This window comes from Schistocerca serialis, chromosome 6 (genome assembly GCF_023864345.2).
Source record: "Schistocerca serialis cubense isolate TAMUIC-IGC-003099 chromosome 6, iqSchSeri2.2, whole genome shotgun sequence".
NCBI classification, from domain to species: Eukaryota; Metazoa; Arthropoda; class Insecta; order Orthoptera; family Acrididae; genus Schistocerca; species Schistocerca serialis.
Genome location: NC_064643.1, coordinates 164,765,657 through 164,793,060, shown reverse-complemented (window position 1 = coordinate 164,793,060; position 27,404 = coordinate 164,765,657). Strand labels below are relative to the sequence as shown.

The 27,404-nt window shown below is 46.2% G+C and overlaps 1 protein-coding gene across 1 annotated transcript; it reads left to right on the top strand.

The window, feature by feature from the left end:
- The first annotated feature begins 1,792 nt into the window (after positions 1-1,792).
- Positions 1,793-25,761, top strand: LOC126484275 (uncharacterized). The gene is made up of 4 exons (XM_050107698.1): positions 1,793-1,944; positions 17,168-17,253; positions 20,957-21,139; positions 24,566-25,761. The coding sequence occupies exons 2-4, from the start codon at positions 17,200-17,202 to the stop codon at positions 24,743-24,745; spliced, it is 417 nt and encodes a 138-aa protein (XP_049963655.1). The 5' UTR covers positions 1,793-1,944; positions 17,168-17,199; the 3' UTR covers positions 24,746-25,761.
- Positions 25,762-27,404: the final 1,643 nt, after the last annotated feature.

Below are 27,404 nucleotides of genomic sequence, written 5' to 3'. Positions count from 1 at the left end.
TCTCAGATAGTATATGTATTAAGACGTCAGGGAATAGCTTCCGTTGTGCTCAGACGATAGTAGATGGCAAAAATTGTTGGTGAAGACTGAGATTAGAGTACATACAAGAGAGGACGTTGAGCGTTAGTGCTACTCCGACATGAAGAGGATGGTGAAGGATATAAAAAAGTGACGGGCACATACAACCAATTAGAAGTCTGGTGACATAGAAAAAAGGACCAAGCCAAGTGTGTGTGTGTGGGAGGGGGGGGGGGGAGGGGGGGGGTGAGAAAACTGCCTCGTACTCTGGGCCTCCTACGGTCCTATTTGCTTTGCATTCGTTCTGCACATACGAGTAATTTGGAGAACGAAAAATTACGCTTACTTTTTGATTAACAATTTGCTCTGAGTACAGAATACCTTCGTGTGTTACTCTAAACCATCAGACTGCTGTCCTCATAGCTTGACTCAAACTTCAGAAATCAGTTATGCTCTAAAGTAGTCCACACCCTCGAGGACTAATACCGTCTTCAGGTTTCACGCTCACTGACGAAAGTTTACGAGTACTCGACTCGCCGCGCGGGATTGGCCGAGCGGGCTGAGCCGCTGCAGTCACGGACTGTGCGGCGGGTCCCAGCTGAGGTTCGAGTCCTCCCTCGGGCATGGGTGTATGTGTTTGTCTTTAGGATAATTTATGTTAAGTAGTGTGCAAGCTTAGGGACTGACGACCTTAGCAGTTAAGTCCCATAAGATTTCACACACATTTGAACATTTTTTTTTTGGTTAGGCGAGAGGTCTAACGCACGACGGGGAGGAGCGCCTGGTCCCCAGCACGAATCCGCCCGACCAGTCTGTGGATGGTTTTTAGGCGGTTTTCCATCTGCCTCCGCGAATGCGGGCTCGTTCCCCTTATTCCGTCTTAGCTACACTATGTCGGCGATTGCTGCGCAAACAAGTTCTCCGCATACGCGTACACCACCATTACTCTACCACGCAAACATAGGGGTTACACTCGTGTGGTGTGAGACTTCCCTGAGGGAGGGGGGGGGGGTCCACCAGGGGCCTAACAGCACAACAACCCTGGGTTCGGTGTGGGGCGGCGGAGGGGTGAAGTGGACTGCGGTTGTGGACCACTGCGGCTGCGGCGAGGACGGAGCCTCTCCGTCGTTTCTAGGTCCCCGGTTAACATACAACCCACTTTGCGGCCACCTCATTGGTGAAAACATAGAAACAACACGGGCCATAAAACGCGACGTCGAGAAACATTTTAAGGAAATTGTAGTGGTTACTCGTTTCTGTGGTGACTCACGTTCTGAACATTTTCATTTTTTCTGCACGGCAAGTGTCATTTCATTGAGAGGCGTAGTTAGTTACGGCGGCAAGGCCGCTCCTTGCGGAGAGTAATTACGGCGGGGAGCGCTCGACACCTGCACACGAACGAGGGGACGCGAGCGATCGGTGCGTGCGGCGGCGCTGGTTGGCCGGCGTCCAGTTACGTAAGGCACTTCCTGCACGCGGGAAGAGTTGGCCGCCGGCCGCCACCTCGGCTGCCGCATGACCAGTTTCCGCACCCCGCGAGCCAAGGGCGGCCCCGGCGCGGCGCGGCCGGCGAGCGAGAGACGCTGCAGGAGCCGTCCCGATATCCGCGGACCAGGAAAGCAGGTGCCGGCGGCGGCGGCGGCGGCGGCAACGCCAATGGCAGCCGCCGCCGCAGCCCCCGCGGCACGCCCACAGGTAGCCAATGGCGGGCCACGCCACCACCGGGCTTCGGCCGCCGCGGGCCGCGTTTCGTCAGCCGACCCGGCGCTACTTATAGCCAAACGCGCGCCGCCCGCTTATCAGTTCGCGGTCGACGTCGCACCAGAGCGCAGGCGAGCCACTCTGACGTTGCCGCTCTCGCAGCCCCGTGTAGCACCACTTATCGCTCGCACGTCACCCGAAACCCCGAACGCAGTTCCTCCACAGGTAAGGGCGGCCACCGCAACAGCTTCCCTACGTTCTTAATCTCCATTATCAACGTCTCCTCTCTCTCTGTGTCCCATTTCCCGTCCCTCATTCTCTCTCCCTTCCTCTGTCTCTCTCTCTCTCTCTTCCGACTCCTGCTCCACAAACAGTTGTTTATAATATGCAGAGGCACAAATCGGCATAAATAAAAACACTGCTTCTTTTCGACCGTGTACTGCAAAACCATCCAAAGCTTTACCCAAGTGCTCTTTCATACCTCTGTTCTGCAATGGAACGCTTTTGTACTGTGCGCGTATGCAAATCTTCACAAAAAAGAAAACGGCAACGCTTCGACGCTCTCTGATGACCTCAACATCGATGGCATCTTAATCCACAATCCTCCTTCCTTGTTGGGATACTTTGAAAAGAGCAGAAAATTTCGTAGACTCCACCGCTGCAGAACAATCTGCTGGCGCTTCCATATGCACTTTATTAAAACAGCGGATGCTTTGTACTAATACTGCAGCCAGTTGCTTTATAACACTTTTCAGAAAACGTTTACTTTTCCACTGCGCAGTGTACTGCAAAACCATCCAAAGATTTACCCAAGCGCTCTTTCATACCTCTGTTCTGCAAAGGAAGGCTTTCGTACTGTGCACGTATGCACATCTCCACAAAAAAGAAAACTGCAACGTTTCGACGCTCCCTGATGACCTCAACATCGATGGCATCTTAAATCACAATCCTCCTTCCTTGTTCGGGTACTTTGAAAAGAGACAGAAAATTTCGTAGACTCCACCGCTGCAGAACAATCTGCTGGCGCTTCCATATGCACTTTATTAAAACAGCGGATGCTTTGTACTAATACTGCAGCCAGTTGCTTTATAACACTTTTCAGAAAACGTTTACTTTTCCATTGCACTGGAGTCTCATCTTCAGATGGTCGGTATTTACAAGCACTTCATACATTACTCCAGGTGGACTGCCTGTTATTACTAACCATCTGAAGATGATCTTTTTCACTGACTCGAAAGATACGTAATCGACAAGTAAATCATTTATGGAAAGTATTATAAAGTGCCTGGTTGCAGTAATAAAACAAAGCATTCGCTATTTTTGCCGTAGCCTCACTTTTAACGTCCATTATAGATGAGACAAATGTAATCTGTTAACCGTATATTGTGTGGATTTATACTTAGCTTTCTCTTATTTAAGGCATATTTATATTGCTTTATCAATTTCTCGACTATAGAGTCACATGTTCACCTGTCAGTATAGCTGTTACCATTACTCGAAATCCTAATATGTCGTCGTAACATAAACGGCATTCGCAGATTTCAAAATTCGCGTCACATCTAAGGGTATCATACGCGACTGAAATGGCAGGAAAATACTAATCTCCTGTTACACCTTTCAAACATATGAACGCCATTTTGATTTGAATGTCGCATGCTAGAAAATAATTATTTGGTTTGCGTTTCTTAAGTCCATGATCGATGAGATGAAAATGTCTGTAGCAAAGTATCTCATCATGTTAAAAATATCAATCTAGTGTATCTAACGTAAAGAAGCAAAAACTTACCGCTTGCGATAACGATGTTCTCTGGTAATGCTGAAATCAATCCCACATGGGAGGCAGATCAACGGTATAAAGGCTACGTAAAATGTAGTCTTTGTTGCTACCAAATTAATCGTTAATAGTTTCTAGTTTGGCTTCATTTCAATCGTAAAACGTGTTTCCTTCTTTCAGTTGTACGCTGTAGCGGCCAAGAGGAAATCAAACTTGTCTTTAGCACATATAATTGCCAGAATAGCTAAAATATACGAGAAACATCGTTGTATTATAAATATAAAATGCTACACTCGTTCATGTATTGGGGAACAGAATGCATTAATTTTTCTCCAGACGTATGCAACTATGTTTTTAGTACGGAAATCGGATTCTCATAGTTCATTCCTTATGAGCGGTTATCTGTAGATAGGGAGCAAATAAAATCTGCAATTTGGTTCAGGAGTTACTATCCTCCGATATCGGTACGTGGTAAGTAAACTAAACATCTAATCTAACGCGTTTTCAACGTTACTCTTCGTCGATCGACATTTTCCTTTTTCGACGTTTAAGCGCTTTCCTTGGAAACTTCCGTAGTCGTCTCTTCGAATATTCATTTCTAGACGTATCTGACAGCGTGCGCCTGCTGCAGCTGTCGATCACCACAGAGAGGCGTGTAGAGCAATGAACCTCCGACCCGAACGTCTAAACGAAGTTCAAGAACTCGGACTGGGAGGTCGCGCCTGTTAGTAGGCAAAGCGTTGCCTCCGTGTCGTGCGTGATGCCTGCCGGGTTGCATCACGGCGCTAATTGGTCTTCGTTTAATTTCAAAATTGACCCGTTAATTATAATAACAGGATGCCTTCGAAATGGTATATCTGCCGCACAAAAATAATATTTGTATTACAGTTTGTAGCTAAAAGCATAGGAAAGTTTGAAGAATGGCGCGAGAAGAGATCTATTTTTAGTCTGAGGCTAACGGAGCTCCATTCTTTACGCGTACCTTTTTGAACAGGTCTCTACCTATTATCGATGCTTGCAGTGCGGTGTCGTTAAGAAGAGTACGCAAATGCAATTTGTGGTAGTGGTTACTGGTGGTAAATTTCGGTTTCACAATTGCAACTTTATTGGCAGAGAGGAACAGGAAAGTATATTAGCACTGAGCACTATGGGACTTAACATCTGAGGCCATCAGTCCCTTAGAACTTAGAACTACTTAAACCTAACCAACCTAAGGATATCATACACATCCATTCCCCAGGCAGGATTCGAACCTGCGACCGTAGCTGTTCCAGACTGAAGCGCCTAGAACCGCTCGGCCACACCGACCGGCAGGAAAGTATATTGCAGTCAAATTCTCTCGTAAATTCTGTAATGGCGAAACCAGATTCGATGGACAAGTCATTTTCAGTTCCACGTCGAAACCAGTGTAGTCATTAAAGAATTCACGAGGGCATCTGACTGCACTAAACTTTAATGTTAATCACAGGTTGTCACAGAACAATATGAAGTACGCATCTCTATTCCCAGAAATGTACTAATAGATACATCGCTGATTTCTCACATATCGTTTCCTGCTTGGATATATTGTGATGTTCGTAGCAGTATTTTTAACTGATGTTCCCATTCACGAAAAAAGAGTATTTGTCGAAGTGAATCTAGTATCTTTTGCGTGGAACGTAAAATCAGGAGCGCGAAAGCTTCCCAGAAAACGTTTAACGTCAGTTCCATGGTTTCTCCCTATGGCGCAGTAGGTGTTGTGACTATTCTCCAGCGATATTATTCTTCTGTACAAAGGAACTTGAGTTTTTCAGCACTTTGTTGTAAGTTTAAAGATATTCTAATACGCTCATTACGCGGCCTGTTATGAAAATGATGAGAAGATAGGTACGTTTTGCCTGCGTTTTACTGTATCCAGGTAATAACTGCTTCAAGTTTCAGAACGGTAGCGTACTGCTCCGCGTGTTAAACACGCTTCCCTGTTGTACGAGCTCATTTTGAGGCTTTCGGCCCGAACTGTTATGCTTTGTATGGCAATGAAAGCTGCTGGCCACTCGAGTTTCAGGTCTCGCTATCTGACGCAAGAGCTGACGCAAGTCCGGTCATGACATTCGCAATACGCCCGAGTTCGGTTCTCGCTCGTTTTGGAAAGAGTTGAACCCTACTGCGTGCGCATCATGTGAGGCTGGGAGTAGCAAACTTTGCGCTGCGTAGCACATATCGTTCACTCTCCTGTCGTATACGATCGTCAGTCCTGCTGCATTAAGTCGGTTCGATTCTCGGCGGTGAAAGACGTTGACACCAGTCGTTAATCGGTTCGTGATCACCGGACCGTTCGTGCTTAGTGTAACCGACGTTTTTGCAGTGCCTCACGGAATCCGTCTCTCCCCTACCCTACCCCCTCCACTCGGACCTTCCACGAAAAAGTCAGTGCTGCACTCCATACATACTCCGGTGAAGATATACACCCGCGACAAAGGTATTTCAGTCTCTGTATTTAGTCTGCTCAACTTATTCTTTTATTGGCGTTGCCTTCTTTACTTATCTATACATTCATTAATACGTCAGCACAACGCTAAACAGGCTTCCTGTAAATAACGAACCTGTCTGAGTCACCGCTTCTCCGTACTTTTATTACAAAGCTATAGAAATATTACGTTTGCCCTGTGCCTTCTACTGATTTTGTTAAGCCGGACTCCACATCTAGAGTCTCAGTCAACAGATACCATGAGAAAGCCAGCAAGAAGAACATTGAGCGATAATCAGCTATGTTTGTAAACTCAAGGGACATAATTAACTGCCGTTGCGGTCTTTTTAATTTCGCTCTCACAGTTGGTTACTGCTAGTGACCTTGATCATGTGGCGTATTGTGTACGAGTACATTTACTGATACAGCTTAGCTCTCTTTACATATTGGTCATTTTTGTTCAGTTTTTTGTTGTTCTGAAGAATGCTGATAACGAAAGAAACCGATACTCGGCCATATTAATTTGTAACTGTGACACAGATTAATAATCAAATGTATCTTCCCAACAGTAGCTGCGCGTCTCTGCTGACATTAGGCTTCCTTTATCGAAAGCCTGCCGGAGTGGCCGAGAGGTTCTAGGCGCTACAGTCTGGAACTGCGCGACCGCTACGGTCGCAGGTTCGAATCCTGCCTCGGGCATGGATCTCTGTGATGTCCTTAGGTTAATTAGGTGTAAGTCGTTCTAAGTTCTAGGGGACTGATGACCTCAGAAGTTAAGTCCCATAGTGTTCAGAGCCATTTGAACCATTTGAACCTTTATCGAAGGAATCCATTTTCAACGAAGGGGAAAACATGTTTCACCCTATTGACATTAGTGACTGCCTCGTGCGTGTCTTACTCCAACTTTAAACGCGGCCTTATCAAAGAACTGATGCGAAGCATTTCTAGTGCACCTGGTCTGGAAGCAAAGTGAGCAGTTCTAATAGGGTGATGCTGATATGGTGTTTCTCCAGATGTTTCTACATTCCGTTGCCACGGTAGCTGAGTGGGCACCATGCTGAGGACCCAGGTTCGATTCTCGGTACTAACAAGGACTTTCCCTTGGTGGCAGAACTGGAAGAGGGTGCTCTCAGACTCGTGATGGCAATTGTGGAGATGCTAGAATGACATGTAGTGGCTCAACAGTCTGGAAAGTCGCATCGCAAAATGGCCGGGAAAGAGGTGTGCTGACCAAGTGCCCTGCATGCCACGTCAGCATGACACTGCAAGGCAGAGGATGACACGGCGGTCGGTTATCATCCTTTATGCCTTCATGACCTGGACGAGGAGCTCGTTTCTTTTTCTGCATTGCCTTACTGTGGCCCACACATGATTCTTTCTTATACACTACTGCCCATTAAAATTGCTACATCAAGAAGAAATGCATATGATAAACGGGTATTCATTGGACAAATATATTATGCTAGAACTGACATGTGATTACATTTTCATGCAATCTGGGTGCATAGATCTTGAGAAATCAGTACCCAGAACAACCACCTCTGGCCACGATAACGGCCTTGATGGCGTGTACAGGTGCAGCTGCCCATACAGCTTCAACACGATACCACAGTTCATCAAGAGTAGTGACTGGCGTATTGTGACGATCCAGTTGGTGAGAGATCTGGAGAATGTGCTGGCCAGGACAGCAGTCGAACATTTTCTGAATCCAGAAAGGCCCGTACAACACCTGCAACATGCGGTCGTGCATTATCCTGCTGAAATGTAGGGTTTCGCAGGGATCGAATGAAGGGTAGAGCCACGGGTCGTAACGCATCTGAAATGTAACGTCCACTGTTCAAAGTGCCGTCAATGCGAACAAGAGGTGACCGAGACGCGTAACCTCCTCTCTTGACTCAGGGATCGAGACGTGGCTGCGCGATCCGTTACAGCCATGCGGATAAGATTCCTGTCATCTCGACTGCTAGTGATACGAGGCCGATCTAGGACACAGTCATTGGATCTCGAGCAACGCGAGCAGCAATGTCGCGATACGATAAACCGCAATCGCGATAGGCTACAATCCGACCTTTATCAAAGTCGGAAACGTGATGGTACGCATTTCTCCTCCTCACACGAGGCATCACAACAACGTTTCTCCAGGCAATGCCGGGGAACTGCTCTTTGTGTATGAGAAATCGGTTGGAAACCTTCCAAAAGTCAGCACGTTGTAGGTGTCGCCACTGGCGCCAGCCTTGTGTGAATGCTCTGGAAAGCTAATCATTTGCATATCACAGCATCTTCTTCCTGTCGGTTAAATTTCGCGTCTGTAGCACGTTATATTCGTGGTGTAGCAATTATAATGGCCAGTAGTGTAGATAGAAGCGTAGTCAGCTGATAGCTCTCCTGACGTTTCCGAACTCAATAGGAATTGAACTACTTCAGTTGTGAAAAGATGCCAAGAGGATGGGTGGTGGTGTGAGAGTAGGGGCACAGTGAGTATGACTTTCTGTGACGTTGTGTAAGTAGGCTGTTTAGGTTTTTTTATTGGTAACGCCACCTCTGTATGAAAATCACTGGCTGTGCTGTGTGCAGTCTGTGGCTAGTTTGCATTGTTGTCTGCCATTGTAGTGTTGGGCAGCGGCAGCTGGATGTGAACAGCGCGTAGTGTTGCGCAGTTGGAGGTGAGCCGCCAGCAGTGGTGGATGTGGGGAGAGAGATGGCGGAGATTTGTAATTTGTCATGAACTGCTATATTTATACATGATGATATCAAGGTAAATACATTGTTTGTTCTCTATTAATATCTTTCATTTGCTAACTATCCCTATCAGTAGTTAGTGCCTTCCATAGTTTGAATCTTTTATTTATCTGGCAGTAGTGGCGCTCGCTGTATTGCAGTAGCTTGAGCAGCGAAGATTTTTGTGAGGTAAGTGATTTGTGAAAGGTATAGTTTAATGTTTGTCAGGGCCATTCTTTAGTAGGGAATTTTGAAAGTCAGATTGCGTTGCGCTAAAAATATTGTGTGTCAGTTTAAGCACAGTCGTGTATAATTGTTCAAAGGGGACGTTTCAGTTGATCAGGGTGGATGTCAGTACGGAGAACCGCTACACGAAGAGACCTGCAGTAGACTGCAGCACTTTGGCCTTTCTAGCTCCCGATCTAGGACTTGTCCTGGTGGGAAAGCGAACAGTGGCGAAACGTGACGGTGGAAAGACAGGCTGCGGCAGCAGCGAGGCGAAAGCCGCTGCAGTGTTCGCCGGGTTCACTGCCAAGGCCACGCCGCGGCGCGCCGAGCCGCTTCCGCCACACAATGACGCTCTCTCAGCACCGCCAGGGCTCCCTGCTGCAGCCGTGCGTTTCTGCGGAGAGTCTAGCCCCAGGAGGAACCAACCACCGAGCGAGCTGGCGGCGTACCGTAAGGTACTGCGGCCGTCGTCCGTCCAGACTCCATTACTCTCCGTGTCCGTTAACGTCCACGGGTTATACTTCCATACTGTCGACTCTCAGCTTTGTCTTACATTACGGCTGAGATGTTCAGGATCCTGTATTTTATCAAATTGGTTCAAATGGCTCTGAGCACTATCGGGATTAACATCTGAGGTGATCAGTCCCCTAGGCTTAGAACTACTTAAACCTAACTAACCTTAGGACATCACACACAGCCATGCCCGAGGCAGCATTCGAACCTGCGACCGTAGCAGCAGCGCGGTTCCGGACTGAAGCACCTAGAGCCGCTCGTCCACAGCGGCCGCATTGAATTTTATCAGATTTCAAATTTGTAACCGTACATAAAGCAAATACGACTCGAACAACTTATGTAAAGACGTGATAGAACCTTCATAAGCACAGAGGGTTTGTTTTCTGCAAAGCATTTCCAACCCGTACTGACTGAATATTATGCGTACTTCGTACCTAAACAAGAACGAAAAGCGTTCTGAATCCTGACCTATGGGCTCGATTCGTGCCTCGAAAATGTGCTCCCAGTTTGTTGCAGATATAATTTTAAAATTATGTAAGACCTCAATAAGATCCGACACGCAAGGACGCGTAAAGATTATTGTCGCTCACCTATCGACCGCTATGGTGACCACCTCGAACTTTTCGTTGGGCGACGAATTCTTCATCTTCTGTCGACGATTTCGTTAAAAACTGGACACTGCAGGGAGACTCCAGGGGCCTAATTCTCGGAGGGTGTTGTGGTAGATGGGATGCCTGCGGTAGAACACTTGCTTCTTCCTTAAATGTTCTTCCGTTACAGCTGGTGTTCCAACGGTTGACTCTGGTTACTTGGGCAGACTCTAAACACCCTGTGGAACTTGCCACAAACAGCTGACATAAGTAAGAGATCTGGATTGACTCTGAGCCCCGGTCAACTTTCCGGGTACTTCAGTCGTCCTGCTGATATAAGAGTAGTTCTGGTCGACTTTATCTCCTAGGCACGTCGCGTGTGCATTGTACTTCAGGATGACTACCCCTCCATTAGGCTTTACTGGAAACTACGTTGTCGTTCTCTTCGAGGTGCGTAACGAAATGCTTCATGGCGTCTACCAACTGCAACTTCGAATGATCTACTTTAAGCGGTTATGACTGTCTCATCAGCATTGCTGAAGAGCCGTGTTCTTTGAGTATTTGCGACGTCACTTGAAGAGATGTTGTACAACACAGGTGACGGCACAGCTCCTCGACCCAAACTGTTTAGGTTCCTCCAGTTACCCTTCTTTCAAATGGTTCAAATGGCTCTGAGCACTATGGGACTTAACATCTGAGGTCATCAGTCCCCTAGAACTTGGAACTACTTAAACCTAACTAACCTAAGGACATCACACACATCCATGCCCGAGGCAGGATTCGAGCCTGCGACCGTAGCGGTCGCGCAGTTCCAGACTGAAGCGCCTAGAACTGCTCGGTCACAGCGGCCGGCACCCTTCTCTCGTTGGAGTATTTCATGCAGCCTTCTGTTCAACGGCGTTTCTATTTGAAAGTCTGTGACACAGAAAGCGTATTCAAGAGGAGCGGGTTACAACTTCACAGCAACCCTCACTACAATCCGTTCAGTGAATGCTGGTGTCATCTCAGTACCAAGGCCTCATTTGAATATTTCCCTCATCTTTCTCGGGTTTATAATGTTACTCTTTCGTACATTTCTTAATTTTGGTTTTCATTATGGTAGCTAGAGAGTTGAATCCTACTATTTGCGCTACGTGTGAGGCTGGCGGAATCTCTCCCCTCCTTCCGCTCCACCCCTCCCCCCTTCCTGTGGTACAGACAATGTTAGACTCCACACGCATTTTTCACTGTGCTGGACAAATACAGCTACTGTAAAGCTCCTGTAGGTATTTGTCTTTGTCTACTCAGTCTGCTTCAACTTACCCTTCTCACCATTATGTTAACTTGTTACATGCTCCTCCTAGTAAGATAAAAAAAAGAAAAACTGAACAGTTAACAAAGGATGAGTGAAATAAATTTATAAATGATTCCTGATGCTTATAGAGAGTTTTTATCCATGTCTTAGAAGGAGTCTCTGAGTCTGAAACACCATTGTGTCAAAGGCATGAAGGGTCCCCATCTGGGTGTACATCTGACTACGATTTTTGGGTGTTATGACTCCCTGGCGTTTATATTTTGCAGCTATAGCTTTGTCTGTGTAGGACTAGTGTACAGTTCGCGGTCCTACCGGAGATTTCTCCTCGGTGGGAGGACTGCAGTGGAGTTCAGTCAGGCTCGTGATGTCAGTTGAAGAGCTACTTGAGCCAGTAGTGGCGGCTCCAGGTCACGAAAACTGACGACAACCGGGAGAGCTTTTGACACCGTTCCTCACAAGCGACTTCAAATCAAGCTGCGGGCCTATGGGGTATCGTCTCAGTTTGTGCGACTGGATTCGTGATTTCCTGTCAGGGAGGTCGCAGTTCGTAGTAACAGACGGCAAATCATCGAGTAAAACTGAAGTGATATCAGGTGTTCCCCAGGGAAGCGTCCTGGGACCTCTGCTGTTCCTAATCTATATAAATGACCTGGGTGACAATCTGAGCAGTTCTCTTCGGTTGTTCGCAGATGATGCTGTAATTTACCGTCTAGTAAGGTCATCCGAAGACCAGTACCAGTTGCAAAGCGATTTAGAAAAGATTGATGTATGGTGTGGCAGGTGGCAGTTGACGCTAAATAACGAAAACTGTGAGGTGATCCACATGAGTTCGAAAAGAAATCCGTTGGAATTCGATTACTCGATAAATAGTACAATTCTCAAGGCTGTCAATTCAATTAAGTACCTGGGTGTTAAAATTACGAACAACTTCAGTTGGAAAGGCCACATAGATAATATTGTGGGGAAGGCGAGTCAAAGGTTGCGTTTCATTGGCAGGACACTTAGTAGATGCAACAAGTCCACTAAAGAGACAGCTTACACTACACTCGTTCGTCCTCTGTTCGAATATTTCTGCGCGGTGTGGGATCCTTACCAGGTGGGATTGACGGAGGAGGTCGAAAGGGTGCAAAAAAGGGCAGCTCGTTTTGTATTATCACGTAATAGGGGAGAAAGTGTGGCAGATATGATATGCGAGTTGGGTTTGGAAGTCATTAAAGCAAAGACGTTTTTCGTCGCGGCGAGATCTATTTACGAAATTTCAGTCACCAACTTTCTCTTCCGAATGCGAAAATATTTTGTTGAGCCCAACCTACATAGCTAGGAATGATCATCAAAATAAAATAAGAGAAATCAGAGCTCGAACAGAAAGGTTTAGGTGTTCGTTTTCCCCGCGCGCTTTTCGGGAGTGGAATGGTAGAGAGTGTACAGGTGCTCACAGATTGAGTACGGGAGTCCTTTATTTTCAATACAAGAAAAGGGAAATTTTTTCCTAAATGCGTGAGCTATGGATGGTAATGGATCTTCACAAAGCCGTGCACGGGCCCTGGGTTGGCGACACATAAGATTTTTCCAGTATGTGCCGCTATCCCACGGCTTGTTCACGTGCTCGACGAACAAACAACCTTTCTGCTGACGGGGTGACTCTTAGGGAAGCGTGGCTTGCCTAGGCAGAGCTCCTACAGCAGCCAATCAGAAAGGTACAGGAGATGACGTGTGAGCGCCCACCGCGCCGAGCTGCGCGAACGAGGCGTGTGGATCGCTCTCTTTTACTGACAGGCCCCCGAGGAGATCAGACGCATTGGCCGGTTGCCTCCGTGCGCTTTTCGAGCCCTGGCTCAATCTGTTTGCGCCTTAGGGCTGCTAAACTCACATAATGTACCCCGGCTAGGTCATCAGCAATTTTTTTTTTCAATAAACGGAAGGCAGTTTGCCGACCGGAGTTGAAAAATTAACACTTGTTCTTTTTTAGACCCCACTTCCATCTCACCCACATCCTGACATGTACAAGAGATAGTATGATTGTGGTTCGATGAACCCTCTGCCAAGCTCTTAAATGTGAATTGCAGTGTAATCATGTGGATGTAGATGTAGATGTAGATGGCCCCACAGCCGTTCCACACCGCATCGAGTGACGCTATTGGCGGAGGACGACACGGCGGTCGGTCGGTCTCAATGGGCTGTGGACGAAGTTTCTGTATAACATTGACTGCTGAACGTGGTAGCCGAGGTTTAACTGAGATTACTCGAATTGCATCCTGACCGAGTTCGTGCTTACGTCCTACTCGCCGTACGAAGAGTTGCCAGCAAACGCTAGACACCCCACAATTGGCGTTCTCGATCCCCTACTCGGCCGTAAGTAGGGTACCATGAAATGCGTCCAGTGTCCGCTGCGAGCGGCCGGCACGCCGAGGAACGGGCGCTGCTGTGCCCCCAGCGTTCGGGCGGCTGTGGCTGCCTTACGTAAGGCAGGTGGCTGCGGCGGTGCAACGCAGCCGAGGCCGGCCATTGGTCGACGCTAGCGGTCGGCTGGCTTTTCCTCGTGCGGGACGCGCGACCGGGCCAGGTGAGCAGAACGTGAGCCTCACCTGACGGCGGGCGAGCCTCACGTGACCGCCGGCCGCAGACCGGTCTCCCGGCAACGAAACGCAGCGCCAGTCGCGAGGCAACCAGCACACCAGCCGGCCGATATCGCGATGCACGAAAGATGCGCGCCGCTCACTCACACACACACACACATGCACCTGACCCTGCGAGGTCCAGCTTAGGGTGGCAAAACAGCTGTGACACATAAACCTTACAAGTTCCTAGTATGCAGGGTGGAAAGAACGACCAGGTAATTAGGTTGGGGCACGGTAAGGGGCACCGAATCGAGAGAAAGTTTCCACACGACCACAGATCGGAAATGCCCGGTTGTGGAACTTCGTACATACGATCACGACGGCCAGCCAGCGACGATCGCACGGAAGCTCTTCCGGTAAGCGAATGTGTCTGGGTGTGTCTAGAAGAGCATTTTTGATCGACTAAGCCGATCTACTGTACTAGTTCATTCAGTCTCTCTGTACATTATCAAAGTGTAATGCATGCAGCAATTGAGTTTCGGTATTTATAATACTGCATCTTACACTATCTTACTGCAGTGCTCTTTCTGCGCTACAGCTTTCTTATACAAGGGGCGATTAAAAAGTATTCGTTTGAGTGCGCTGCTGCAGAGTATATGCAGTCGAGCGCTACTCTGATGCAGGTATGTAAGCATCGACACGAAAGTAAGGACTTGCTGTGGCCCTCAGACGGAATCTTTTTGATCGCCCCCTTATATTAACAAATTAGCTCCGCGTTAGTTTCATAATAGTTGATTTAGTAGCCAGTCTCTCCGCCTGCTTAGCTGAGTGCTAATATGTTTGCCTACCATGCAGCGGGCCCGGGTTGGATTCTCGGCCGGGTAGGAGATTTTTTCTCCGCCCGAGGACTGGGTGTTGTGTTGTTCTCATCATCACCGACGCAATTCCCAATGTGGCGTCACCTGAAATAAGATATGCAACCCGGTGGCCGAACTTCGCCGGCGAGGCCTACAGGCCAATAATGTCACACGATCATTTCGTTTCACATTATTAGTCATCCTTTATCCTGTAAACTTTGCGAAAAATTCGTGTATAACATAACCAGCCATGGACAGCAATTTAAATTGTGTCTGTTCGGCTGAAACCATTATCTTCTGCTGTCACCGTCAGTCACTGCTCTCTTCAGCACAGCAACTGTTATGACGGGGCCATTCAAAACAAAACGATCCTGAACCCTGTAAACAGACATGTGTACCTTTGTTTCAAAACTATTCATTACCCAGCACTCTGCCGCTGTAACACGTGGCAGTGAATGTCCGCCAGGTAAAGTTCCTGCGCCTGCATTCTGAAAAAGTTCCGAACGTACGACTTAACGTCCTCGTTCGAGGTGAACGGTTTGCCTTTGAAAGCCGTCTTTAGCTCTCCAAAAATGGCAGGCCCGGACTGCGTGGAGGATGACCGGAAACCTCCCATTTAAACGTCTGCAAGAACTCCTTGACATCGTTTGCTGCTTGTGGCCTTACAGTGATGTGGAGCAGAACGAGACCGCGGGTGAACCGCCCTGGTCGGTTGGATTTAACCGTTTTGCGAAAGGTGGTCAAGGTCTGTATCACAGCCATTCACCGTTGTCCCATGCTACAAGTAATCGATAAGAAGGTGAGCACTGCCTTTCCCGCACTTGTGTGGGTGGCTTTGGATGTTTTGGCTGACTGCTACCCAGCATGTTTTCGGTTGTATCTGAACTGATGGCAACGTGTGTCATCTCCATTTTGGAAAAAAAAGGTTTATAACCACAGGCAAATGGAAGTTTTTCCTGGACACTGCATGGAATACGTAACTAGTACTACTTCTTCGGGCTAAGTCCATTTGTACATCGCAGTAACGAAATTGCAAGAAAATGTCGAACCTTAATTTTAAAAAATGCGTCTGACTACTTTGAGGAGGGACACCAGGTGTAAGACGCGTAGAGAGATACACAGGGTGACAACTACTGAACTATATGAAATAAAATCGTCGTAACGGAATAATCGGTGCGATATTCCTTGATGGCAACTTGACTACCGAACGGTATTTGCAGGTTTTGGAAGATAATTTCATCTCCATTATCCAAAATGACCCTTATTTCGACAAGATGTGATTCATGCAAGACGGAGCTCGACCCCATCGAAGCACGAGAGTATTTGATGTGCTGGAGGAGCACTTCGGTGACCGCATTCTGGCTATGGCGACCCAGAGACCACTACCATGGGCCTCGATTGGCCGCCATGTTCTCCGAATCTGAACACACCTTTCTGTGGGGCTATATTATAGGCAAGGTGTAAGCAGTAACCCCAAAACCATTGATGAGCTGAAAAGATCCATTCAAGAAATCATCAACAGCATCGATGTTCCGCCACTTCAGCAGGTCATGCAGAATTTCGCTATTCGTCAGCGCTACATCATCGCCAATGACGCCAGGCATATCGAATATGTCATAACCTAAATCCGAATACCTGCGGTGACGTTTACATATTGAATTAAGTGTGTGCACGCCGTAGTTTCTGTATAGTTTTTCATGTGTTGTTGTGGTCTTCAGTCCTGAGACTGGTTTGATGCAGATCTCCATGCTACTCTATCCTGTGCAAGCTTCTTCATCTCCCAGTACCTACTGCAACCTACATCCTTCTGAATCTGTTTAGTGTATTCATCTCTTGGTCTCCCTCTATGATTTTTACCCTCCACACTGCCCTCCAATACTAAATTGGTGATCCCTTGATGCCTCAGAACATGTCCTACCAACCGATCCCTTCTTCTGGTCAAGTTGTGCCACAAACTTCTCTTCTCCCCAATCCTCATATAGTTCAATAATTGTGACTCTGTGCCATTTCTTTAGGTTTTTCTGTTTAGATACTAGACTCAGAACCTTTGTTATTGCATGTAATTCCACTGCCCGAAATTTCAGCCCATAACTGAAGTCACAAATAAGTTTAAACTTTGAGAATTGAGACTCAGGATTAGTCGAGGGATGCTAAATATGAGATCCTTAAAATCCAAACCCGTAATTCCGAATTAGAAGGGACGAAGAGGTCAGCTGCACTAAATGTTTGGAATCACTTGGTATAAAATGTCTCGATACGTGTAAATAATACGACGACTTATCTCACGCATAAATAATGTCTTTATACGCTATGCTCACAGTGAATATGATATTTACCTCATCGATGTATATTAATTTGGACAGTAAAACACGAAAGTGACGCAACAAAGTAACAAGTAATTATATATCAAATTTTTAAAAGGTATTCCGCAGCACTGTATAAACGAGAGATGTTGTTTCTGCTGTTGCAGGTGCCAGAGCAGACTTCTGAGTCGCCAGCAAGATGGCAGCTTCTCTCGGCAGTGAAAGTCAGCCAATCACAGTTCCTCCCACCACGGTAAGTTTCCATCATCTTTACTCAGTGCGCAGGCGTCTATCGCTGTCATAACATGTGCGTTAAAAGGCATATAAAAGGCATATAATCAGTCAGTCCCTAACAAAAATGGTTCAAATCTCTCTGAGGACTATGGGACTCAACTGCTGAGGTCATTAGTCCCCTAGAACTTAGAACTAGTTAAACCTAACTAACCTAAGGACATCACAAACATCCATGCCCGAAGCAGGATGCGAACCTGCGACCGTAGCGGTCTTGCGGTTCCAGACTGCAGCGCCTTTAACCGCACGGCCACTTCGGCCGGCAGTCCCTAACAAATTTTTTTTTATATCTTCAGGGTCAGTGTTCGCTGTTAGCACAGTTTACTGTCGTAGCTTGCTGCTTGCGATAGAAGGGTACAGCCCAATACACGGACCATGCGGTGCATCACACACACACACACACACACACACACACACACACACACACACACACATGAACACAAAAATTTTTTTTTAATTTTTGCCTGGGACTTGATTATCCCATAATTACGTTAAAAATAGTGCGAATCAGCTGATTGCTACCAAGGTTTTCGGGATGATTACCTTGGTTTTAAGGCAAACACAGGAACTATTAAGCCTCTCCTGCTTACTCCAATTTGTTCATCTTTCTACCACACAACCTTATCTCCTAGTAGTTGGATCGAAAGAACTGTGTCCCTGTAATGGGGCGGCCGGAGTGGCCGAGCGATTCTAGACGCTACAGTCCGGAACCGCGCGACCGCTACGGTCGCAGGTTCGAATCCTGCCTCGGCATGGATGTGTGTGATGTCCTTAGGTTGGTTAGGTTTAAGTGGTTCTAAGATCTAGGGGACTGATGACCTCAGAAGTTAAGTCCCATAGTGCTCAGAGCCATTTTTGAACCTGTAATGGGCCAGATCACAAACACTCCACTCTATATATCACAAACCATCTCCTAAAATTCTAATGCATCCAGAGGAGTAAGAATTAATTCCTAGACTAAAATTCTGTATTATTTTTAAGATTCTCCAGGCAACATACTTGTGTGCACATGTGAAGTTAAAATTTTCATCTTTTCGCCATTGCATTACCATAATGCCGTGTGCCGCTGGAAGTCATGAGCTTCTCACCTGTCCTTCCCTTTCCATCCCCTTTCGGTATCTCATATAAACTTCCTCATTAGCTATCTCGCCCACCCATTTTATCTCATTATTCTTCTGTAACACCACATTTCATAAACTTCTGTTCTCTTCTTGCCTCAAGCATTTATAGTCTTTGTATCACTTCATTCAGATAAAACATCTTCGGTAAAGACTTCCCAACACTTCAATTTATGTTCGACAGTAGCAAATTTCTCTTGATCGGAAAAGCTTTCGAGGTATTGCAGCTCTGCCTTTTATACCTTCCGTGCTTCAGCCATCATCAATTGTTTCACTGCTAAAATAGCAAGACTCATCTCATAATTTTAGTACCAGTATCTAATTTCCTAATATAATTCCTTCAGCATCACTTTATTTAATTCGACTACATTCCATTACCCTTGTTTCACTTCTGTTGATTTCTAACTTATAAATTCGTTTCAAGACGTTATCAATTCCGTTCAATTGCTCTTCCAAATCCTATGTAGTCTCCAACTTAATTAAGATGTCACTAAATAATACCTTTCCAAGTTTCCTCGCGTTCCCTTTACTGCTTGTTCAATGTACAGATTGAATAACATCGCGTGTAGGCTACAACCCTGTCTCATTCCCTTCTCAGGTAATGTCTCCTTTTCATGTCCTTCAATTCTTATAACTGCAGTCTGGTTTCTGTACAAACTGTAAACAAATTTTCACTCCCTGAATTTTATCCCTTCTGCCCTCAAATTGCAGAGTATTCCAGCCAACATTGTCAAAAGTTTCGCTAAATCTAAAAATGTTATTCATATAACTTTTTCTAAACGTAAAAATGCTGTACATATGGATTTACCTCTCTTTAACATATCTTACAAGACGAATCGTAGGATCAGCATTGCCTTTCATGTTCCTGCTTTTCTCTGGAGCCCAGGATCTTCCTGCCACGACACTTTATTGATTCCCACTGCATCTAACTTCAACTTACCCACTTCTCTTTTCAAATTCTCTAAGCTACCAATCCGATTAAGATATCTAACATGTCATGTTTCAACCACCAAAACGCCAGATTTCTTTTTTTCTGATGATATCCTCCTGAATAATCGGCGCCCAGAGATCCGAATGAGAGAATATTTTAACGCTGGAATATGTTACCCAAGAAGATGACAATATGCTTAAACGGTACAGTTAAGCTACAAGGCATCACGAATCGTAAAAACTGTAGCATTGTCCCTACTTTCAGCTGTTCGCAGTACAATTTAGCATACCCATATAGATGTTAAAAGGTCAGATACATCAGCCATCGAGACTGTCGATCCTTCAGCTACTGAGAAGGCTGCAACACCCATCCATACCTTACCTGTAATAAGGCTAAGTGTATTGTCTATGTGCCCCACCACGGCAAAGTCCATGGTTTGTGGGCTTTGCCTTCCATATCCTTCCCCCATCCTGAGCTTGTGACTGGGTACGAGACCTTGACCCCTAGACATACGACTATCCTTCCTTTCTCACCACTCCTCCCTTCTCCCTTTTCTTGTCTCTCTCTTTCTGCCTCTCTCTCGCAATGCTGCTACGTTTACGGGGCCATGCTGGACAGTCTGACCCTTATACACACTCTCATCCTTCCTTTCTTCTCCCTTCCATCTTTTTTTCTCCTTCTGTCTCTCTGTCTATCTCTCTCTCTCTGTCTCCCTCTCTTTCTCCCCCCCCCCCTCTCTCTCTCTCCCTCCCTCTCCCTCTCTCTCTCTCTCCCTCTCTATCTATCTATCTCAATGCTGCCAGATCGGCGCACTCCATGTATCAATGCCTGTCCCCTCCACAGACTCATATTTCCTTCCTCCTACCCCCCCCCCCCCCACTGTATTCTCAGTTTCTTCCTTTCTGCCTCTCTATTGCTAACGCTTCAATTGCTGACATGTTCCGTGCAGCACAGGTTGACTCCTTGACATATACTTTTCCTTCCTATCCTGTCCCGCTGCCCTATTTTCTTGCTTCCTCCCTTTCTCTCACAGAATGCTGCCATGTTGACGCACCTGTGCTGCAAAGCCTGATCCCTAAGCACTCCCGCGCTGCTGCTACGTTCGCAGGTTCGAATCCTGCCTCGGGCATGGATGTGTGTGATGTCCTTAGGTTAGTTAGCTTTAACTAGTACTAAGTCTAGGGGACTGATGACCTCAGATGTTAAGCCCCATAGTGCTTAGAGCCATTTGAACCATTTTGAACGTAAACACTCGCTCACCAATCCTTCATTCCCCCTCCCCATTTTTTTCTCTCTCTATGTCTCTCTCACAACAGTGCCATGTTGGCGTGCCCCACGCAGCAGTATTGACTCCTCATACACGCTTGTCCTTCCTTCCTTCCTGCTCCCCACCTCTATCTGCCCATCTATCGCACACCCGTGTTGATGTACACAGTGCTGACTGCCCTGCACGTCAGAACTTGGCCCTGGACTGGAGCTTATCCTTCCTTCCTTCGTGCTCCCCTCTGTCTGCCCCTCCCTCACAACACTGCCATGCTGAAACTGCCCCATGCAACTGCGGTTGGCACCTCGACACCTGCTGCAGCAGTCTGCAAAGTAGTATGGCATTGTTACAGGCGGCGGCCAACCTGCTCTCGCTGGCTGGTGATGCGCTATGCCTCGCTGTGACCGCGCTGCGGCTCAGGGACCAGCAGCCGCCACAGGTGTCTTTATCAGAAGTCGCCTGCCATGACTGCCCTGATGACTGCTGGATCATTATCAATGACCGCGTCTATGACATCACGGACTTCCTCTCCAAGGTAACTACCTACCTCTCTCTCTCTGTCAGGGTGTAACTGGTATAATTGCAGATATTTTTGTATGTGGACCTTAATATGTACCCACAACCGTGTGTTGGTTGTTTTGTCTCCGCATCGACTGGTCTTGCCACAAAAGCGTCACAAGCTTTACGACGTAATGTCTTCCGCACTGCTGTAACTGCACCACTAAGTACCGAGCGAGGTGGCGCAGTGGTTAGACACTGGACTCGCATTCGGGAGGACGACGGTTCAATCCCGCGTCCGGCCATCCTGATTTTTCCGTGATTTCCCTAAATCGCTCCAGGCAAATGCCGGGATGGTTCTTTTCAAAGGGCACGGCCGACTTTCTTCCCCGTCCTTCCCTAATACGATGAGACCGATGACCTCGCTGTCTGGTCTCCTTCCCCAAACCAACCAACCAACCAACCACTAAGTGGGCTGTACCTATCAGTATAGACTAACCGTTTTGCGTTCATGCATCCTGACTTCAATACCTGATCTGCTGCCCCTGCTTGTCACATACATTTGGAGGTACTAACCAACCTAAAAATATACGACTTGTAACAATTATACTTATTAGTCAGCAAATGGCGTAAATAGTGATGTAATGTTGTTCAGTATGCTATCCTCAGTTACCAGTAGAGACATCTGCACTTATACCCGCTACAATGTGCATATAAGCCGTCTAGACAAGATACTGGTCACTCTCACTCTCTTCTAAAAGGAATGATGAGCCACTGTCAGCCATGTAAGATGAAGTAAGAATACTGGTCGCAGAAACATTCGAATGTACAGGGAAGGAAAGATGAGTGTCATGCCTTATCAGTGGCAATCGGTTATAAACCTGCCAGTGAATGTAGGTCCATCTAAATAATGTCCAATCAAACATAATGAAAGGAGCAGCGTGCAATGGTCATATGGAATCGGGTGCCTCGCAAAGAGACGTAGCTCACATCGGTACATAAAGCTGTATATACTTAATGGTCCAAACAAACGTATACTTGACACTAGTTGACTGGTGGCTGGCATGTACTATGGTCATGCAGGTCACGCTTTTACCTCTTTTCAGATGATAAAAGGCACTGCATGAACTGGCGGCGCAGTTACGCGTTTAAGCTGCAGTATTTTGAGGGTATAGTTAAGGCCAGATGTGGTTACGAAAGGTTAATGACGTGTTTTTCTTGCCATAATTTTGGTCCACTCATTCATGTTACTGTGAACATGAACCACGATGTTTATTCAAGATCCGGTGACTAGGTGTGCCTTTCTTCTACATCTTCATGATGAATGTCATGTGGATACTACTGCTTTCCCATATAAAATGTGAGGGACTTTACAACAACAGGTGAAAGACAGTAATCACCATTTTCACAGCTTGGTATCTGAATGGGATCTAATCATCAATGAGTAGTTTTAGCTGCGTATGGGACATCATAAGAAGGTTGGGATTTCTCTTCCTCAGTGAAATCAGACCATTACCAACACTAGAGGCTGTCATTGGGGACATGATAAAAATGTGTGCCCCGACCGGGACTCGAACCTGGGATCTCCTACAGGAAACCCGGGTTCGAGTCGCGGTCGGGGCTCACATTCTCAACATGTCCCCAATGAAGTATATCAACACCTGTTTGCAGCTAGGGTGTCCATTTAATTATCATTTCATTTCTAGCAAAGCTGAATGGCCATTAACGGTAACTGTTTTTTAGGGAACAGATACTACCGTCATATATAACTAGAGGCTGTATTGCAATGTACTAGCGTAAGCCTCCTAGACTGACTAATATTTCATCCATGTAGCTTACATACACGCTTATTCATAAATACCTCCGAGGGTTTCAGAAATCGACTGTGCGAATACTACAAGGCATTCCGAAAATATACACATGTGAAAGGACAGAGCATCTTTCCCAGTTTGTAACTCACATTACAAGTGTTCATTACGGGCTCCGTTTGTGATGCGTCGAATGTCAACGCAGGCGGGCAGTTCACTGAAGTCGTTGACAAGAATTGCCCCGAAACGTACGGCAGCAGCTTGCTTCGGATATCTGTACACTGGGTTGCCTAACCTCAAGCATCAGCTAATAATAATGAGCGTGTGGCATTGGTGGCCGGGAGACCCCTTGCAGGGGGGTTCCGCCGCCACTCCACAAGTTCTTTAACGCCACTACGGCGACTTGCGAGTGAATGAGGATGAAATGATGATGAAAGACACACAACACCCAGTCATCTCGAGACAGAGAAAATCCCTGACCCCGCCGGGAATCGAACCCGGGACCCCGTGCGCGGGACCACGAGCCGCGGACAAGCATCAGCTAATTTGAGGCGACAACACACTGTGGATGATAGCTCTACACGTTCTGTGACACCTACCCCGCTAGTGCAACAACGCTGCAGCGCGTATTACGAATCAGAACTTGGAAAGATTGTCTATCCACTGATATGCGTCAGTTTTCTGTGTGTCTTCTGTTATTCACGCATCGTCTCTTGAAACACCAGAGGTACTTAAGCATAACCCTGTGTACTAGTTGGCTGATTTGGGCGAGGGGATCAAACAGCGAGATCATCGGACCCATTGGATTAGGGAAGGATGGGGAAGGAAGTCGGGCGTGCCCTTTCTAAGGAACCATCCCGGCATGCATCTCAAGTGACTAGGGAAATCACGGATTACCTAAGTCCTCCCGAATCACTGTCCAGTGTGCTAACCCTGTGTACTAAATATGACACTTGCCAATCAGTCGTCGTCGGCTGATACTCGTATCCGAGTTTTCATTTCTCTCCTGAGATTTCCTTTGTCACGGTTCAGGCGTGGAAGTATCGTTGATGGCTTAGCAATCCAATCCTAGAGTTGAACAGGTGGCCACAGACATTACAGCTGATGGAAGGTGGAGGACGTGGCTGAGCCTGGAGGAGTTTACGTCTCCGGCGTTTGTCATTCTCCATTCTTCGACGTTCCATCTCAAAGTTTTGAAGAGCATTTGAGGTAACTGAGCGCCAGCGACTTCGATCTTCTACTGTTGTGGACCACTTACTTGGATCGATGTTCAAGTTTTTCAGATTTTTCTTGTACTGATCCTTACAACGTTTGAGAGAGTCACCTCGTGGCCTTTTACCTGTGCTCACTTTGCTGTACAGCATTTGGCGTAGAAGTCCGTCATTTTTCATCCGCTGGACACGTCCGACCCATCTGAGTTGATGCCCAATGATAAAAGCTTCCATGCTATACATTTTTGCTTTCTCAAGAACAGCCGTGTTGGATATGAAGTCATCCCATTTCAGGTTCATGATATATTTCAGCTTCTGTTGGTTGAAGCGTTCTAGTTTCTTCAGATCACAGCGATATCACGTCCAGGTTATATATACCTTAAGGTCGATTTAACAAGGACAGGAGTCGTTCAGAGGGTAACCGTAGCTCGTCTTTCCTTGCAGCACCCCGGTGGCGAGGAGATTCTGCTGGAGTACGCAGGCCGCGACGCCAGCCTCGCCTTCCAGGGCATCGGCCACGGGCCGGACATGGTGGCCGTGCTGGAGCCCAACCTAGTGGGCGTGTTGCCGCCCAGTGAGCGCCTCTTCGACGCCAACGGTCGCATCCGCCCTGTCGAGCTGTAAGCGGGGCGCCTCCAGCGAGACAGCAGACAGCACGTCCCCTTCCGCGCCTCCGAGCGCCACATCTCACAGGCTCGCAGCTCCGGCCGGCCCATGCTGGGCCAACCCTCCGTGACGTCACAGGGAGGAGGAAGACTGGCTCACGCCTCATCACCACAACCCCGTCTGCGTGCTACGCGCCACAGACGCCAACCACTGCAGCATAGCTGGAACTGAAAACTCGCCGTCAGTGTCACGACAGCAATCCCACATCCGTTGACTGGTCTCCCACAGAGTCTCCCAGGGTCCACACCGCTCCATGCTTGGGTGTCATCTGGTAGATGTCAAAGACTGCTATCCTAAGCATGAGCTGCCATTTCCTACATGCAGGGATCTACTTCCTCAAGCCAACAAGACACTCTCTGCTTCATTCACCAGTGGTAAAACCCTACTACGGTTAGGTGGCATACTGTCAACTTCTGAGGCTTAATATGTAGCTAAGGTGACATCCTCACCCAGCTAGCACCGGAAGAGAAAGGCCAACTCCCTCTACCGACAGCGAAAATGTCATTGTGAGATAATTCCGTTACAGACTTTGATGCACCAGCGGTCTTCTTCGTTAATGGGTACTGGTTGTCAATAGGGTGTTCCTAGTTTGTAGGGGTGGATTCCTCCAGATATCATGTAGCAAAGCTACAGATCAGATCCACATTCCTGAATCCTTAATTAATTTTTTACTATTTATTTGCCTAATCTGTCCTGTGTTTGTATTATGAAGCTCCATTGATGCTCACTTCGCTAGTATTATTTCTTCTGTAAGTGAACTGTATTGTCATTGTATTACGTAAGTGTAGCACTGAGCGATCACGCCAGTATTATCATAGTATTTACGTGTGTTCATACCACGTGTGTGTGTGTGTGTGTGTGTGTGTGTGTGTGTGTGTGTGTGTGTCTGCCCTAGAGGTAGCAAAGTATGAATTTTTATACGTTTGTGCTCGACGATTCGTTATCAGTTTTCAATAAAATGTGCTTTTCCAATACTTGTAAGTGGTTATCTCAGTTTTTTCCCATCCTTTCAGTTTCTTTTATAAGCACCCATACCACAGTGCACATGAATATGCTCGTATTTTACACCACTAAACTAAAAATGACTGTTAACATGTTTCATCATTACTAGTAACACGTTTCCAGCTCCTGTGACGTAAGTAATGGCACATTGTTAGTTATAAACAAACACATGGTGGCAGCAAATGAATGCTGGTTTAAAATAATTACCACCGAGTAAACAAACGGAAGGGGCAAGATGGTTGTTTTGAGAAACTGAGCAGTAAAGTTTGAATAAAATCTCGCAAATAAGATGTGACAAGTACATCGGCTGTGATTTTTTATTTATTTGTTTTGAAATATGTCCAGAGTAGCGACATATTTTTAGAATTGTTAATTCTAACCAAAGTTTTATTCTTAAAAATACGTCAATCGATACATAACATCGTTTACTTGAAACTGAGTGCATTTAACGTCAGTTCTTATTGACTTACCACTGATTAATTGTTGCGTTTGTTAACCAATCATTACTGTGAAGCTTTACAAATATACAGATTTAAAAATTCCGAATTCTTTAAAATTAAGATACTAAGATTTTCATTTTCAGGTTTTGGAATGATAGAGCATTGCAACCTCAAAATTAATCTATGATTCGGCACAAAATAAAATTAAACTTGTTATCGTCTTACTACAGCATGTAAACAATTTTAGGGATTGCTCATAACATTTCTGACATAACAAGGTCACAAGAATTCACGTAAACATTGGTACTCAGCACTGGTTAACATTGTTTACCCGCTTAAATAATTGTTCACATTTACCCGATTTTGAAGCGCATTTGCGTTCACGAAAACATTCAGGATCATTACCCTCGGATTTGTACACATCGTCCCTGAAAAGCGTCTTCCTGGAACGAACACCTGAGGAGTTTCTCTACTGGCAGCCATCTTTTTGGGAGTACTACTGTTTACGAGCACACATCCTGACAAAGTTACCATTAGTGAGAATTTGGAATTAGATATAGAGTCGCCATTTCTCAGTTTGTCGTGTAACTATCAACTAATATGAATAAAACACACCACGTACCATGTTTTACCCATAATTACTCTGTTTCTCACCGATTTTCCCTTAAAAACTTTTACATCCGAGGCCTTCAAATCAACTTTAGATAAAAAAAATGTAACGGATGAAGAGAGTGGCGACAGATACAGGAATAACTGTCAAGTTTGTCTTCTAATTGAAATTAAACGCCAAATTAATTTGCTTCCCACACTACAACAGGATTGGCAAATATTGTAGGCAATTCTTGTATCAACGTGGCAATAATTTTTTACACCAAAGTTCAAAGAAAATCCTGTGGGTCAGTTGGGCCGTAAGCATACAAAACTAACTGTATCTCAAACTACTGATAATAATTCACTTAGGGCTTTTAACGTAAACTACTTTGATATCGAAGCATTACGTGTTGTTCAGTGGTGTATGGAATCTTTTGATTTTAATATGAATATGAATTATGGGTTTTCTGTTCAACTATCTGAAATTATATCATCATACACCACCGGAAAAGATGTTACTACCCCCTATTAGACGTTTTCAGTTCACTCAAGATGTTTTGTTAAAACAATGCATATAGTAGGTA

Excerpts from the sequence above, each read along its gene's own strand:
- LOC126484275 (XM_050107698.1), top strand. The coding sequence starts at position 17,200 with ATGGCAGCTTCTCTCGGCAGTGAAAGTCAGCCAATCACAGTTCCTCCC. Across the intron at positions 17,254-20,956 it reads TCACAGTTCCTCCCACCACG|GCGGCGGCCAACCTGCTCTC; the intron begins GTAAGTTTCCAT and ends GCATTGTTACAG. Across the intron at positions 21,140-24,565 it reads TCACGGACTTCCTCTCCAAG|CACCCCGGTGGCGAGGAGAT; the intron begins GTAACTACCTAC and ends CTTTCCTTGCAG.